The sequence below is a fragment of the Saimiri boliviensis genome, chromosome 2 (genome assembly GCF_048565385.1).
Source record: "Saimiri boliviensis isolate mSaiBol1 chromosome 2, mSaiBol1.pri, whole genome shotgun sequence".
Classification (NCBI taxonomy): domain Eukaryota; kingdom Metazoa; phylum Chordata; class Mammalia; order Primates; family Cebidae; genus Saimiri; species Saimiri boliviensis.
This window is the reverse complement of record NC_133450.1, coordinates 123082032-123100148: the sequence shown is the minus strand read 5'-3', so window position 1 is coordinate 123100148 and position 18117 is coordinate 123082032. Positions and strand designations below refer to the sequence as shown.

The following is an 18117-nucleotide window of genomic DNA, read 5'->3' as shown; positions in this document are numbered from 1 at the left end:
ACTAGCTGGGCATGGTGGCACATGCCTGTAATCCCAGCTACTCAGGAGGCTGAGGCAGGAGAATTGCCTGAGCCCAGGAGGCGGAGGTTGCGGTGAGCCGAGATCGCGCCATTGCACTCCAGCCTGGGTAACAAGAGCGAAACTCAAAAAAAAAAAAAAAAATAATAATAATAATGAATAGAGTATAACTCATGAATCTATAGTTATAGCTTTAATCTTTGGTTAATTTCACCAGGAGAAAAAACTTAGTTTCAGTGTTGTGTGATTGCACAGAAACTTTCACTTACGTGGGCATCTGGAGGCCCTCCCTTGCACTTCTCTCCAGAGATTTAGAGTAGGTCTAAACACATCTGCAGAGAATGATCACTAGCTCTAAGCTGTGGACAGCTTTCTTCCCTTCACGGCTCTAGTCTGATTTGAACCCACTTCATAATCCTGACCGTGGTTTCACTGGAAAGACACCAATCTTCCCAATAAAAGGAGCAAGTATGGCTTTTCATTTCTCTTTATATAAGAAGCAAGATTATAAGGATAAGTTGAATATAATTTCAGGCCAATGCAACCTTGATGTATTGAGAAAAATACCATGAAGAGAAAAATATTGAGAGCAGTGACTTGTGAATTTATAGCTGCTGAAGTGGAATCCTACTGGCTGTGGTTAGCATTAATTTATCTAGCAGACCTTTCACTAACAAAGAGTGGAAAATGGAAGTGCGCATTATAAAATGAGATATTTTTAAGTGTTTTTCAAGGCACATCTCCATAATCCTTAACTTTTCTATCCTTAACCTTTACCTTGTGTGAAAGGCAGGATTTTCCGGAAATGATCTAGGAAATACCTCATCCTCCTAATCTATGATGGTTATGAACATGATAAGATCTTGGTCCCATGACTGTGTTCTGCCTATGGTACAATTTTCTTTCTTTTTTTTTTTTTGAGACGGAGTTTCGCTCTTGTTACCCAGGCTGGAGTGCAATGGCGTGATCTCGGCTCACCGCAACCTCCGCCTCCTGGGTTCAGGCAATTCTCCTGCCTCAGCCTCCTGAGTAGCTGGGATTACAGGCACAAGCCACCATGCCCAGCTAATTTTTTGTATTTTTAGTAGAGACGGGGTTTCACCATGTCGACCAGGATGGTCTCAAACTCTCGACCTCGTGATCCACCCGCCTCGGCCTCCCAAAGTGCTGGGATTACAGGCTTGAGCCACCGCGCCCAGCTACAATTTTCTTTTTTGAGACTGAGTTTTGCTTTTGTCACCCAGGCTGCAGTGCAGTGGCACGATCTTGGCTCACTGCAACCTCCACCTCCCTGGTTCAAGAGACTTTCTGCTTCAGCCTCCTAAGTAGCTGTGGTTACAGGCACACATCACCATGCACAGCTAATTTTTGTATTTTTAGTAGAGATGGGGTTTCGCCATGTTGGCCAGGCTGGTCTCGAACTCGTGACCTCAGGTGATTCACCCGCCTCACCTTCCCAAAGTGCTGGGATTACAGGCGTGAACCACTGCTCCCAGCTGATACAGTCAATTTTTGAAAAGGAAGACCATTCAGGTGGGCCTGATCTATTCAAATAAATCTTGAAATGCAGAGCACTTCCTTTGTCTGGTGGCAGAAGAGGGCAGCCGAAGAAGCATGAGAGGCATTGTTGTCTTGAAGAGTTAGAGGGCCAATCCATGAGGAATGTGGGTGACATCCGAAAGTTAAGATTGCCCCCCAGCTGCCATCCAGCGAGAAAACAAGGACTTCAGACCTGCAGCTACTAGGAATTGGATTCTGTCAATAATCCGAAAGATCTTGAACACAGGTAACAGCCCAGACACCTTGATTTTGGCTTTGTGAGATCCTGAGCAGAGAACCCTAAGCTAAGACCATGTGGACTTCTAACCTACAGAACTCTGAGATAATAAACAGGTATTGTTTTTAGCTGCTAAGTTTATGGCAATTTGTTGCGCAGCCCAAGAAAACGGATACATCTTGGTAATTTGTTGGATTCCATAGCTTTTCTTTGTTGTGGTTCATAAATCCACTGAGTTTACAAGCTGTGTGGCCTTAGTTGTATTACTTGTCCTTGAGCCTATAAAACGTGCCTCACTGAGTTTTTATGAAGATTAAATGAGATCCACATAAAGTGTTTACTGCAGAACCCAGCACTCAGCAGGATCTCAATCAAGCTCTACCTCTGCTTGAATATTGATGTAGTCCACAATGTCCACCTAAGTACAGAGCTCCTGCACATTATTGCTGTTCCAGGCACATGATATGTGCTCGCAAATGGAGTCTACACACAAACAGTATTTTAAAGCTCAAATTCATCAAATATTTGCATTGGGAAATGAACATATGAAAAAGATGTATACAAAATTGTCTTTGTCCTCAAACTGCCCAGAAGTTTGTAGAACAGAATTATGTAAACAAAGAATTGTAATGCAATGTCATCCGCACTAGTATAGACCAGCCGCTGAGGCCACAGCACCTTTCTGCTGTGTCCAGAAAGTGGAGCAACTTATCAAGCAGACATGAGAAGTGAAAGCATTCAGGCGGCACCGAAGAGTCTGCAGTGATTAGGGGCTGGAAGGACTCCGATTTGGAGGGGAACCAAGGGTGCCTGAGTGAGGGATGATGGAAGGTGGAACTGAGACCTTAGGCTGAGGATAGACTGCATTCCACACGAACCTCCATGCTAATGGGTTTGTGCTTCCGGCTTTTGGCTCTGAGGCGCTCTTAGGTTTTTTTTTGGCAGTTGAGTCACCTGATCAAATCTGTGTGCTAAAAAGGTAACACTGATTGTGATGGAGATGAGTGGAACACAAACAGGAGGCTAATATAGTAATAGGCTTTAACTTTCAAAGAAAATACACAAAAATATCCAGAGGCTCTTTCTTCATAGTGAGGTCCTGACATTCTAATGCCTTAGTTTAATATTATTTATAAAATAAATGTCTGCTGTGATGAACAGCAAAGTGAGGACTTCTTGTACAGGTGGGGCATGGTGTGGGTTAGCTGCTGCCCAAGCTGGCTAGAACAGGAAGGGTGGAAGGAGAGGGCTGTGGCCTGAGCCCTCAATATTAAAAGCTATGGTCTGGACTGCGGCAGAAAGAAGGGGCTGGAACAGCACCTTCCTAGGCTGGCTTGAGTGGGTGGGCATGGATTCCCTTCTAACTGGGAAACTAGTTCTCATGCCTGAGAGGAAAGAGGAAAAGACACTTTGCTCTGATTTAATACTTGATAACTCTTTTTCGCATATAAATGATGTTATAAATAGTGGTTGGCTACATGACTGGCTTCTTTGATTCTTTGATGAGCAGCAAGATGCCCAAAATCTAGTTCATTTATAACTATCATTTTTATCTTCTGGATATTTCACTAAAGCCAGACTTTTGGAATATGACCTTTTCATACAGTGGAAATTGATGATCTGTAGTTGAGAGTTTATAATCATGTTAGTTCATCAGGTAATACGTTTAGGATCATCTTGATAATTTAACATGTTGCTGTAAAGAACTAGACCAGAAGACATCCCCCAGCGTACTGACTCGGGAACATTTCTATTTAAAAATGAACCACATTGTTGTTGTTTTTTAATCAGAATAGAATTTTATTTGTGGACTCAAGATTTTAAAAAATGACTTTATACTTTAAAGTGTGCAATAAATCTTGATATATATTTACCATATCAGAAGATTGTAAAAAGTCAAATAGTTTGTAATCAAAATGAATTGTGTTTAACTTGATACTTATATGGAATAACTTCAGCATTATAAATAAAAAACTAAAACAAATACCATTTAAATTTGAGTTCTGATGAAATGCGTTTGTAATACAGTCTTATGTTAAAATTTTTAAATTAGAGATTGTAGGCTAAAGTTATATGCTTAGAATTTCTAGAAACATACAATGTCCTTGCTTTATGAAAATGATCCTACTGACTGTCCAGCAGTAGAACGCATTTGAGACACTTTTCTATGTGGGATAGGGGGCTATGTTGCTTGATACAGATTCCTTCCAGACCATGAGCCCCCAGTGGGAGAGGAAGGGGATGAAGGTCTGCAGCTGGGGAAGGGTGGGAGTGACTCTCATTAACACCATCTTCTATGACTCACTTAATCATCCAAATGAACATCAGCCAGATAAAAAGAAAGCTTTGTATCTTATGCTCTGATATTTCACAAAAATGATAGTTAAACAATTGTGGCAATATCCTGTTTTAACAAAAATAATTTTCATATTCCATTCTACATAATGAGGACATTTCCAGAATGCATTGGCCCACAATACTATTACTTTGCTGATATGAAGAAAACGAATTATGATGGTAAGATCCATATATAGACACGTGTATCCATGGATATTTATGTATTTATTATCGGCTATGTTCCTACTTCCTTGTCTCTTAGAAGTCACTTTACTTTTAGATGATTCTTTGGGAGCCTGGTCAGTTTGCACACCTGACAACACAATCTGATGGTCAGCACAAAGCACCTTCTGATTGTGTGACAATTTACAACGTACTTTTTGCTTTCTCCTCTTTCTAGAACTTATGACAGTCTGGCATGACAATGAGGGTGGGTATGATTATTCTCATTGGACAGATAAAGAAACAGGAATCCAGAGAGGTTAAGTAAGCTGCTTCAGTTCACACAGCTGGTGAGAGATCAAACCAGGACTATACCTGGTGCTCTTGCCTGACCGCTGGTTAACAATGGTGAAGACAAAATACAGGGTGCATTAATCTGTGAATTGCTTCCCCTAAACCATGCTGACGATGTGGTGTTTGGAAAGTCAAAAGTGGTTTTGCTACTGTCACATTTCAGATTTCTAACAGATGCTAATGAGTGCTCATCATGTTATAGCCCAACAAACTTAAACCAAGAAACTGAAGTAATTTTTACAGTTCTCACAGGGTGTATATATATATATATATAAAATACATAAAATATGTATATTATATATAAAACATATATAATATATATATTTAAGAAGATTCATAACATATATTTACAATTATTCCTAAATCACTGAGATACCATACTGAGAAATAGGCTTCATCTTTTTAAGACTCATTTTCTATATGATCATGCCAATATAAGGATAAAACAATATAAGTACGAAATATAAATACAGTCTTGGCACACTTATCTTTGCAGGTGCGCTGGAACCTAGAACACTTTCCCTTTTACCTTCTTCTGCTCACCCCTACTTTTGATTGTTTTACAGATTCACTGACACATCCGTAAGTTCCTTGAGGATCAGGACTCAGCCAAATATCTCTGAAGCTGACAAATATTACCCCAGGGCATTGCACAGCACTATGCATATAGCATTCAGTAAACGTTTGATGAATGCATGCACATGGTCTTTATGTATTTCAGTTTGGTTAAAGGAGGATTCAACCTATAGCATTTTGCCTACAGAGTTTTGGATTAGTAATAAAACATTGTCATCATAGTAAACAGTATTTTCAAAAGGCATAAGAAATATAGTAATAAATTTAATACAAATTATGCATTATATCAACTCTTTGGTTATTTTAAACAAATCATGTGGTTTTTTTTTTTACTAGAGTGATACTAAAAATATAAAAATGCGACTACAGAAATTAGCTTAATCTGTAAACATAATAAACCCTGTAAACATACATTTACTACATAATTGTACAAGTGTAAAGAATGACTAGTAAAGGCAAGTGATATACATTTCATTTAGTTCTTCAAGGTATATTTAGAAATACTGCTTTATGGATCTTTAATGTTTGAAGAAGGAATTCTTCTAACTACACTAAAATATGAAAAAATGATGACTACACCAGTGATCATAAGGATATGCAGGCAAGAGAAAGGCCTTAATACTTTTTGCCCATTGCAAAAATGACTTGCTTCACATGTCTTATGAATCACCTGTTTAGTAAAAACTGCATATTCACAAAAAGCCAAATACTTTGAAAGTGAAGAAGTAAACTGTTTTTCTGTGAGTTAGTTGACTAGAAAAATAGATAACACACTTTCCAAGGTTTTTCCAAAATCTAGGCAGTAAGGTGCATAAGGCAGGTCTATAAAATAATAAACAGCTGCAAGTAGCACTAAATATATTGTAGTTTATGCAATAGTATTTTTTTTTTCCAAATTTCAGTTTTCCATCTCAAAATGCATCAACATTTTCACACATGACACTTATCACAAATATTTCACAGTTATAATCTCAGTAGTTTAAGAAAAAACTGCCTGGCAGATACTATACAAGAGGTAAATGTTACGGACAAAATTCACCATTTAAGTCATATAGGACTTATATCCTATTGTGTGAACTCTAAAGACAAAATGAAACAACTGTGTAAATGCGACACATTATTTAAAAGTGATTAAAATAAAGTTGTCATACTATTTCTTCAAATGCTTTTTATATGATTTTCTTCAAGAACTGGGAAGAATCAGTGGCCAGGTTTTAGTAGTTCCCTGGAAACTTTTAAGTCACGATTTGGCTTATAAAACTATGGCAGTAAAAACACCATAGACTGTTATTTGTAATCTAATCAACTCCATCAAAACCCTGAGTGTTTTCAATTGCCATCTGAAGTTTATCCCATAATTCTTCAAATGATTCATAAGGTGGCAAGTCCAGGCGATTAAAGCTGAAAGAACAGAGAGGAACTGGTTATCAAAGACACTGACAAAGCAAGTACCACCACAGCAAACAGCAGTTACTGCTATTCATGAAGAGTACGTTCCAACAACACCAAACGATGTCTTTTCATCAGGGCTAGAAGTAAGATGTAGGACTGGGTTCTGGGCATGGATGCTCCACACGACTCCTTGTGGAGTCCTGCCTCTACCATGTCTTCCAAATGGCTGAGTTCCTCTACCATTTCAACCTCCAAAATGGAATGTTCTAGACCCCCTTGGGACGGCCCATCACTCATCACTCAGTTTAAATGGGCCTCTCGGATCTTCAGCTACCTGGATTTCAAGCCCCGGCCAACTTGGTAACAAAACACTTGTTCGTTGGGTTAGTGTTACCGCCTCCTCCTTATCCATAATCTATACCTGCCACCAGTAACAGAGGAGACTAGCCCTGCTGTAGCTAGATGAACAATCAGAGGAACCTCACTCTCTGAGGCTTTGTTCTATCAAGGTCCAAACAACTGCTTACCAGGTATGAGCTCTTGGCAGCTTTTCAGGAGTACCCCACTGTTCAACTGTAAACAACTGTGGTCCGTTTGAACCTATAAAGAAACATTTATTTGATTTCATTTACTCTCTACAGGAATGTCCGGGCGTATCAGAAGTTTTCTGGTGTAGAACTTACACATACAAGGAACTAATCCAGTGTATTTATATTTTAGACATGGGGTATCCCTCTGTCACCCAAGCTGGAGTGCAGTGGCATGATTCAAGCTCACTGTAGCCTCAAGCTCCTGGGCTCAAGTGATCCTCTTGTTTTAGCCTCCTGAGTAGCCAGGACTACAGGGGTGTACCACCATGCCTGGCTAACTTATAAAAAATTGATTTTATAGAGATGGGGGGGGGGTCTCACTATGTTGCCCAGACTGGTCTTGAACTCCTGGCCTCAAGTGATTCTCTCAATTCAGCCTCCCAAGTGTTGGGAATACGGGCATGAGCCACCATACCTAGCTTTCTAATGTGGTTTCTTTAAACTCAAGAGATGAAGTCTTGTGCTGGATGGCTTCATTGTTCAGCCATGAAATTAGGATTCCTTGTCTATCAGTTCATTTTTCATATCACACGTGGAGTGGCATGTCTGACAATGCTTTTGCTGTATCCTAGCTCTATACACACTACATTTCCATATACAATTTCCCTCATAGGTAAAGAGTAAATAAGCATTTTCTTTCTTTTTTGAGTACCACTGAAAATAGCTTTAATTTTTTTTTTGAATTATACAAATAATCTGGCCGACTCTGGGCATACTACCTATGAGTTAGCCCTGCTAATTAAACAAACAAACAAACAAACAAGCAAACCATAATCCCAGCACTTTGGAAGGCTGAGGCAGGCGGATCACTTGAGACCGGGAGTTCGAGACCAGCCTGGCCAATGCGGCGAAACCTTGTCTCTACTAAAAATACAAAAATTAGCCAGGTGTGGTAGTACATGCCTGTGGTCCCAGCTACTTGGGAGGCTGAAGCATGAGAATTGCTTGAACCCGGGTTGTGGAGGTTGCAAAGAGCTGAGATTGCACCACTGCACTCTAGCCTGGGCAACAGAGTGAGACTCTGTCTCAAAAGCAAAGCAAAACAAAACAAAAACCCAGAGAATAGAAAGATGGAAACCAGAGACTGGGAAGGTTGTAGTGGGTAGGGAGTGAAGAAAGTGGGGATGACTAATTGGTACAAAAAAATAGTTAAGAAGAATGAATACGACCTACTATTTGCTAGCACAACAGGGTGACTACAGTAGAAAATAATTTAATTGTACATTTAATAATAACTAAAAGAGTATAATTGGGTTGGCTGTAACAGAGGATAAATGCTTGAGGGGATGGATACCCCATCTACCCTGATGAGATTTTTACTCATTGCATGCCTGCATAAAAATATGTCAAGGGCTGGGCGCAGTGGCTCATGCCTGTAATTCCAGCACTTTGGAAGGCCGAGGCAGGCAAATAATGAGGTCAGGAGTTGAAGACCAGCCTGTCCGACATGGTGAAACCTTGTCTCTACTAAAATTACAAAAAATTAGGTGGGCATAGTGAGAGGTGCCTGTAATCCCAGCTACCTGGGAGGCTGAGGCAGGAGAACCACTTGAACCCAGGAGGCAGAGGTTGCAGTGAGTTGAGATTGTGCAACTGCACTCCACCCTGGGTGACAGAGTGAGACCCGTTTCAAAAAAAAAAAAAATGTTGGGATTATAGGAGTGAGCCACTGCGCCTAGCCGACTTAAAATACTTTTTATTGGCTATCTAATATTGCATTGTAATTTTAACAGTTTGAAATAACTTCTACTTCTTTCTATAAATATATAAGAATTTGACTTTATATTTTAACACAAACAACTCTGGCACTATGTGTGGGATATTTGTCCCAAATTTGAAACGGCGCATGAAATCAGTGGAGGGTTATGGGCCTGGGTTACATCAAAGAAGGAAGAGGCCAGAGATGGAAAAGAGCATTTGTTTGCCCTGCCTTTATTCTCTACTAACTGGTTAAGGTAGAGAAGATAAAGGAAGGGGAGCCAGTGAAACCATGAAAAAGAAAGAGGCTATGAAGTCCAATTAGGCAAGGAATGACTGAATTGGTTAGTGGCAAAGCTAGCCACTTTGCATCGTTACTCTGCGTAGACAAGGAGCAGTTGCTTGACTGGTTCTGCAAACACACATTAATGAAGCTTAGCAAGCTGACCAGATTTGACATGGAGAAGGCAGGGTTTAGCAATCAGATGGCCAGCTTCTATTTACATTAAAAAATTCAGTTTAGCAAATTCCTAGGCAACAGTCCCCGACTTCTAGTCCCCAGGACAATCCTAATCTTACTCGTTGTTCTGAATAGGGCTCTCACTTTAGCTACATCTTTTCTAAAGATTTATTCTTCGATTCTTGGTGTCCTTAAAAACAAGTATCATTCCAATATAAACAGAGTATGAATCAATGTGAGAAAAGTTGCTGTGATCTATACCAGAAATGGCACTTTTAAACAAAACACACCTACAGTTTTATACATCAACTGGAAAATAATTTGACAGAATACATAGAAGCTTACTTTATAGAAAACTACATTAATTATTCTGAAAATCAAGAGATATGTGCAGTCTTATGCCCAGTCTTGCTGCTTCTCCCAATAAATGAAAAACTGTTGCCTAATGAGATTCTCCACCCCTAACTTGAAAGGAAAAAAAACAAAAAAAGATTTCATGATTAAATAAGTTTGGAAAACATTGCTTTTGTTTTCTTCTGACAGTAAAGCTTATCATAGTCCTGAAGAAATCCATTTAACTTTGTTTAGTACAGCATTTCCTCAAAGGTATTCTACTATGACTCTTGTTTTTTTTTTTTCAATACACTTATGAACATTCTGTGGAACTTCAAATGCTATCCTGAACTACCACATTAGAGGTCATGCTTTTTCTTTTTTTTGAGACAGAGTCTCACTCTGTTGCCTAGGCTGGAGTACAGTGGTGCGATCTTGGCTCATTGCAACCTGCGCCTCCTGGGTTCAAGCAGTTCTCCTGCTTCAGCTTCCTGAGTAGCTGAGACTACAGGTGTATACCACCAAGCCCAGCTAATATTTGTAGTTTTGGTAGAGATTGGGTTTCACTGTGTTGGCAGGCTGGTCTTAAACTCCTGGCCTCAAGTAATCTGCCTGCCTTGGCCTCCCAAAGTGCTGGGATTACAGGCATGAGCCATGCCTCCCAGCCAAGGCAATGCTTTTTCTGTAACTGAAGCATACTGGGCATAGAATTTGAAGTTAAAGAACAGAAAGTGACTCAAGTCATCTGATGATTCCAGTTTTCTCCTTTATTATCTGACTAGAAGGTGTAACTATATATTAGCCTACTCCACTGTCTCTAATGATATCACTTTTAAAAGCTTAATTCTTTTTAAAATTAAGCTAAATGTTAGTAAATGATAAAAGCTTGAGGATTCATCAGCCATGAAAAAGACAATAGGCATCACTCCCTTTTTTAATGATTTATGGAAAATCCTTACCATATAGTTCAGCAAATCCATTCATAGGCACCCGAGATGTGCCAGTGACGAACTGAAGTAATCTTATTCTTTTTTCTGAATCCATCATTAAAACAGCCTGAATAAGATAAAAACATAATTTAGGGAACAGCACTGAAAAAAGGGTAAACAAATAATTTTAGGATAAGCAATTGGAATTTAGTTAGAATATTAATAATCCCTTACTAGATTTGCATATTTCTTTTAATTAAATTTTTGTTTATGGGTGGCTTACAAAGTTCTTGAAAATTTTATTTCTAAGGCTATATGGCAACTTCTTAGAATGGGATTATAACCTAGTGAACTAAAAACATTTATTTTCAGATGTGACTCAAGGCTTTTAAAAATTATATGCTAGGTGCAGTGGCTCATGCCTATAATCCCAGGATTTTGGGAGGCTGAGGCGGAGAGATCACTTGAGGCCAGGAGTTCGATGCCAGGCTGACCAACATGGTGAAACCCCATCTCTACTAAAAATACAAAAATTAGCCAGGCATGGTGGTGCAGGCCTGGAATTCCAGCTACTTGGGAAGCTGAGGCAGAAGAATTGCTTGCACCTGGGAAACAGAGGTGGCAGTGAGCTGAGACTGTGCCATTGCACTCTAGCATGGGAGACAGAGGAAGACTCTGTCTCAGAAAGAAAAAAAAACCCAAAAACCACATTATATTAATATTATTGAATGGCATGCATATTTTTCTATCAGAAATTTTAAAAGAGACATCCAAGAGTCCCTAGGAATATCCTGCAGGTTATTACAAGTTCTTTCAGAGTCCCTACTTTAGTAGGAAACTAAGCAACTGTCTCTGCCTGTCATTCTACTTACTACCTTCTGAACATTTTACTTACCTGGTAATAGTTATAGTCCCAGCAGGTGCATGTATACAGTACAAAAGGAAAGATAATTTTTGATGGTCTATATATTTTTTCTGTATCAGTTATATACCAGTACAGTGAATCAAGAGTTGACTTAGATATAATTAAATCTATCAAAAAGTAATTTACAAAAATAGAAGTTTCCAATTACCTTCCAAAACCATTGTATAACCTGATGATTTGCACTGTAGCCATTTTTATACTTGGTATGTTCTCTCCAGTCATTCACATCCACATCTCCCAGTCCACACATCAGAAGCTACGTAAGGAATGTCAAATCATAAACAAGGAAAATAATGGGTTCAAAATTTCTCTTTTACCATAAAATGTTAGGAATGTTATATCTTACCTCTAGTTCATTTTCATCAAAAATTTTGATGAGATCCTGTGGTATTAGTTCAAAGAATCCCTAGAAGAAAAACGTATTTAAAAACCTGATGGGCAGGGCCAATGGCCTTTCCTGTGTTTCAGCTTCTGGGTTCCAATGGAGGAATCACACATCCACACAAGTTTCTACCACTACACAATCACGGGCTCTTCCCTGAGATCTCAATATTGGTCAGACAATGTACATGTGCACAGTCTGTTCTCTCTCATTTATTCCTCAAAGTGGCTGTTTTCAAACTCTATGGCCAGGCGCGGAAGCTCATGCCTGTAATCCCAGCACTTTGGGAGGCTCAGGTGGGCAGATTGCTTGAGTCAAGGAATTTGAGACTAGCCTGGGAAATGGTGAAACCCCATCTCTACAAATACAAAAATTAGCCAGGCATGGTGATGTGCACTTGTAGTCCCAGCTACTGGGGAGGTTGAGGTAGTCCAGCCTGGATGACAAACTGAGACCCTTTCTCAAAACAACAACAACAAAAAACAAATTTCTCATCCTTCTCAGGCCTCCATATCACCCCTTCTTTACAGTAGATAAGTTCTATTTGGGAGAAAACAGAGGCAAGTGGCTGGGTGCGGTGGCTCACACCTGTAATCCCAGCACTTTAGGAGGCTGTGGTGGGCGGATCACGAGGTCAGGAGTTCAAGACCAGCCTGATCAACATGAATGAGACCCCATCTCTACTAAAAATACAAGAAAAATTAGCCGGGTGTGGTGGCACGCACCTGTAACCCCAGCTACTCAGAAGGCTGAGGCAGGAGAATCGTTTGAACCCAGGAGGCGGAAATTGCCGTGAGTCGAGATCGCACCACTGCACTCCAGCCTGGGCAACGAAGTGAGACTGTCTCAAAAAAAAAAAAAAAGAAAAGAAAAGAGAAGCAAGTATGCATGATGGAACTCCCTCAAGCTTCTCCATCCCTGCGTCCCAACCATCACCAACACCCATCGTGGCCTCCTTCCCACTGCATTGGAAAAGAAAGGTCCCACCTCCTCTTTCGGGCTAGGCCTGCACCTGTGTTTCACCTGCTCCTCAGGGAGGTCATCTTACTAGATCTCTTTCTCTTTATTGGCTTACTCTGTATGCATTAAAATTTGTTAAAACAAAGCAAGCAAACAAACAAAAAACCCTAATGACTCTTTTTCCCTTCACAGCCAAGTTCTTCGCAATGCCATGCAGTTACCAAATCCACTCACTCACCTCCCACCTAACCCTCAACCTACTGCCATCTGATCTTTACACTACAGCTTCCTTGAAATTGTTCTGGAAAAAGTCAAGGACAGCTTTGTAGGTATATCTGATAAACACTTTTAATTCCTTATCGTATTTGACTTCTTTGCAGTATGATTAAGAACATCTTTGCTATTGAAACCCTGTCTGCTCTTGATACCCTTGTCTGCCTTTGTTAATTTCCTTTGCTGTTTCCTTTCCGGCCCGCCCCCCTGCCATGCTCTAAACTGTCCATTCATAAACCTTCCTTTCAAAACAAGAGTTAAGATGCTGGTGTTCCCAGGTCTCTCTCCACATGTGAGGCCATCCACTTTCACTGCCCTTTCACATTTTCCATCTTACCGAGTTCACTGCTTCACTACGCATAGGCAGATAATCCCCAAAACCAAACATCTCTACCCTCTAAGTCTCCCTTCCTGAATGACAGTCAAATGCACAGGTAGCTCTTATCAGCACCACTATCTTCATTCCCTTACCATTCCTATCACAGTTCCCCCACCATTCCCTTAATTCCTTACCATTTCTCACCAAGATTACTGTAGCACTTTCCCAACTCTGCTGGGAAGTCTGCTGCTAGTCTTGCTTTCATCTAACTCCCTCTACATAGCACTTTCAGAATGATCTAAAACATAAATTGAATCCTGGTGTCTTATTGGTTAATAGCCTTTAATGCTACCTTCCTTGGAAATTCAGAGAAAACTCCTAACTCTACTGATTCACACACAGGCCTTTTATAAGCTGGTCTCTTAGCTCTGCAGGCTTATTGATCCCCTCTTGCATTCTCTCAGCCAGCATACTCAACTGCCTGTGGGTATAGCCTACCTTATTGCCAGACTTCACACACGCTGCTCCTGCTGCTTAGAACTGCATTTCCCTCCTCTCCATGATTGGCCAACCCCTCTAGTCCTTCTTTGTTCCTTCCTTTGCCCCTCCCTGATTTGTACTTTTCTTCTGTGCTCTCCTAGCATTTATGCTTGCCTCTGTTCATTTCACTCTTTTTGTCTTTTCTCTTTTTGAGACAGAGTTTTGCTCCGTCGCCCAGGCTGGAAGGCAATGGCGCGATCTCAGCTCACTGCAACCTCTGCCACCTGGGTTCAAGAGATTCTCCTGCCTTAGCCTCCTGAGTAGCTGCAATTACAGATGCATGCCACCACGCCCAGCTAATTTTTGTACTTTTAGTAGAGATGGTGTTTCACCATTTGGTCAGGCTGATCTCAAACTCCTGACCTTGTAATCTGCCTGCCTCAGCCTCCCAAAGTGCTGGGATTATAGACGTGAGCCACTGTGCCTGGCCCCATTTCACTCTTTACAGCATACATCCCTTGATAGCAGGACCTATGCCTTTTGGCCTGGTACAGCACCATACACACAGCATTCAATACTGAATTTATGAAAAAGTGATACACACACACACACACACACACTTTTTTTAGAGACAAGTTTTCACTTTGTCACGCAGGCTTGAGTGCAGTGGTGCCATTATAGCTCATAGCTCACTGTAGCCTCAACTTCCCAGGTTCAAGTGATCCTCCATCCTCAACCTCCCAAGTAGCTGTGACCATAGGCACATACCGCAACACAAGGCTAATCTTTAATTTTTGGTAGAGATAAGGTCTCCCTATGTTGTCCATGCTGGTCTTGAACTCCTGGGTTCAAGTGATCCTCCTGCCTCAGCCTCCTCATATAGAAAGGGCAGCTATATGTCTCCACATGTAAATATCCCCAATAAATATCTGATTAAAAAAAGAAAGTAGGTTGGGCACGGTGGCTCATGCCTGTAATCCCAGCACTTTGGGAGGCCAAGGCGGTTAGGAGGTTGAGACTAGCCTGATCAACGTAGTGAAACCCTGTCTCTACTAAAAATACAAAAATTAGCCAGGCATGGTGGTGGGTGCCTGTTAACTGCAGCTACTCAGGAAGGCTGAAGCAGGAGAATCACTTCAACCTAAGAGGTGCAGGTTGCAGTGAGCCGAGATTTCCCCACTGCATTCCAGCCTGGGCGACAGAGTGGCCAATCAATCTAGTCCTTTTAGTCTAAAAAACAAAAACAAAAAAACAACAACAAAAAAAGCAGAGGGCGCGGTGGCTCACGCCTGTAATACCAGCACTTTGGGAGGCTGAGGCAGGTGGATCACAAGGTCAAGAGATCGAGACCATCCTGACCAACATGGTGAAACCCCATCTCTACTAAAGATAAAAAAAAAAGTGGCCGGGAGTGGTGGCTCACGCCTGTAATCCCAGCACTTTGCGAGGCAGAGGCGGGTGGATCACGAGGTCAACAGATCGAGACCATCCTGGTCAACGTGGTGAAACCCTGTCTCTACTAAAAATACAAAAAATTAGCTGGGCATGGTGGCACGTGCCTGTAGTCCCAGCTACTCAGGAGGCTGAGGCAGGAGAATTGCCTGAACCCAGGAGGTGGAGGTTGCAGTGAGCCGAGATTGCGCCATTGCACTCCAGCCTGGGTAACAAGGGCGAAACTCCGTCTCAAAAAAAAAAAAAAAATTAATTAATTAATTAAAAAAAAAAGTTAGCTGGGCATGGTGGGGAATGCCTGTCCCAGCTACTGGGGAAGCTGAGGCAGGAGAATCGCTTGAATGCAGGAGGTGGAGGGTGCCGTGGGCCAAGATCGGGCTGCTGCACTCCAGCCTGGCAACAGAACAAGACTCTGTCTCAACAACAACAACAACAACAACAACAACAAAAAACAACAAAGTAACTCACAAAACAAAATGTATAAGGTGATCCTATTTAGAAAAACAAATATGTTACACTATCCCTACAGCACTCTTGTTCTTTTGCTGTCCTACAGTGAAGGGAATGGAGTTGGGAAAATGCCTGGAGGAAGGGGACCTTTCAATGTCTATTGTCTAGACTTCTTGAATGAATGAATGGAATAGTTAGTTAATACAAAAATATAATTTAGAATGATTTCACAAAACAAGCCATATGCTTATTTTTCTCAGCTGTGATGAGCCCTAATATTTGAAACTTATGGGTTATACTGTGAAATTATGGAAGAGCAAATAAAAGAAAATAAATACCTCTTTAAAAGCAGCCATTTGCTTCTGGATTCGGTTTACAAATCGCCACTGTATTACAAGACTAAAAAGAAACATTTCATTTTCATGTGAACCAAGACAAAATTCGGAGGCACAATTATTCCAGTTAGAAACAGAAACCAAAGACTAGCTGAGCCCAAGGCAAAAGCGGAATATGAGTGCTTGCTACCAAATTGGAATAGAGAGAGAAAAAGAACACTGGAATTCTGGCCAATGGGACAGAGAAAGATGGTAAGATGAGGCTTTTCGGAATAAAGTATAAAATTATGTCCAATAAAATACTTACTAAATATATTCCTTTTTGTTCTTATTGGTGACAACTATTTCTGATCCACCATTTTTCAACTCATGTTGGTGTGTCTAAAATTAAACACAATGCCTTAGTATGTTATTTTAGTGAGAAAAAATTTTAAAGTATACATATTGTAGTTATACAAGAAACCTGGTGTTTTAAATTAAGTCCAGTCAAAAGCTAAAAGCTAAGAAAACTTAAAATATTGATTTTACAATATGGAATGAGTCAAATGTCAAAGAAAGCGCAAATTCTTGCTGAGAGACAGCTTTTGTTACTGGAAACTAAGTGTAAAAGTAGAGCACAGAAAAGTATTAAGCATATGTATTAACATCTAAACATTTGTTTCACAATTTATGTGCCATTTTAACTCATCAAAATTCACAAACCTGTCCAAAAAGTTCTTCATCTATGATAAACCTGAGGTCCAATTCTGTTGGGTCATTTTCAAGAATCCATCTTAGAGAATTGTAATATTCACTATCCTAGATAGAAAAAATTACAAATTTAAAATTTATATATATAACACACCTGAAATTGCAAAAACCAGTATGCACAGGGTCTGAATAATTGGGTAAAAGATGAGAGGTCAGAAGGACATCCTTTCCTTACACACATGCACATATTACAAAAAGAGTGGATGACAGGTAAGGGCAAGAATAAAAATGTATTTATCAATCAATCAAGTGGTGCCTACTTAAAAGTTCAGAATCTATGTCTATGTGGAAGCAGTGGAGGCACAGAATTTATTATCCAGTTAAAGGAGTGAATCAAAAAGTTTTCAGATAAAACCTAACTTCTGTAGATATCCAGGAGCACTTAGCACATTCCTCACATGCCTATGTGACTGTGTGTGAAATGTTTTATTTATTCTTATTTTTTAATTTAATTTTGTTTTGAGACAGGATCTCACTCTATCACTTAGGTTGGAGTGCAGTGGCGTGATCATCACTCACTGCAGCCTCGACCTCCTAGGCTCAAGTGATCCTCCTACCCCAGCCTCTCAAGTAGCTGGGACTACAGGCGTGCACCACCATGCCCGGCTAAATTTCTGTATTTTTTTGTAGAGACAGAGTATCACCATGTTGGCCAGGCTGGTTTCAAACTTTTGACCTCAAGTAATCCATCCACCTCAGCCTCCCAAAGTGCTGGGATTATAGTCGTGCACTACTGTGTCCAGCCCTGTGTGTGAAATGTTTAAGTAGCTATGAGGAGGCCATTATTTATACCCAGCCAGAGTTAAAGAAAAATCTCTAAATAAATATAGAGGCTCAATGAACCAAATCAAATAACTGTGCAATCTTAAGAATAATAAAGAATCACATTGTTTGTGCTGTAAATATGTAACAAGCGAAGAATAAAAAATGAACTTGGTACTAAAGAAGATGCCTTAGAATTCATGGGAACACACATTGTGTGAAGCTATTCAGCAGCACAGGAAACAACCTGGCTATAGTCGGGGGGGAATCCTTGGGCTTCTGTTTCTTTCTAGGAGCCTAACCATAATGCCTTGCCTTTCGACTGCCATTTAAAAAATACACACCATTCATCCTAAAACATCATATTTCAAATACTAATTCAAAAGATACATAACTTGTATAA

At 40.3% G+C, this 18117-nt stretch overlaps 1 protein-coding gene across 2 annotated transcripts in view; it reads right to left on the bottom strand.

The window, feature by feature from the left end:
• Positions 1-1274: 1274 nt before the first annotated feature.
• Positions 1275-18117, bottom strand: part of NEDD4 (NEDD4 E3 ubiquitin protein ligase) — a 153635-nt gene continuing 136792 nt past the window's right edge. Inside the window, exons 18-25 of one of the 2 annotated variants that reach the window (XM_010346122.3) lie at positions 16905-17000; positions 16510-16583; positions 16206-16266; positions 11898-11957; positions 11700-11807; positions 10657-10753; positions 7144-7216; positions 1275-6625 (exon numbers count right to left, since the gene is read on the bottom strand). In XM_010346122.3, coding sequence (XP_010344424.3) covers positions 6523-6625; positions 7144-7216; positions 10657-10753; positions 11700-11807; positions 11898-11957; positions 16206-16266; positions 16510-16583; positions 16905-17000 — 672 coding nt within the window. In that variant the 3' untranslated portion in view covers positions 1275-6522. The remainder of the gene's footprint in view (positions 6626-7143; positions 7217-10656; positions 10754-11699; positions 11808-11897; positions 11958-16205; positions 16267-16509; positions 16584-16904; positions 17001-18117) is intronic. The other variant, XM_003935602.3, reaches the window with a different exon arrangement.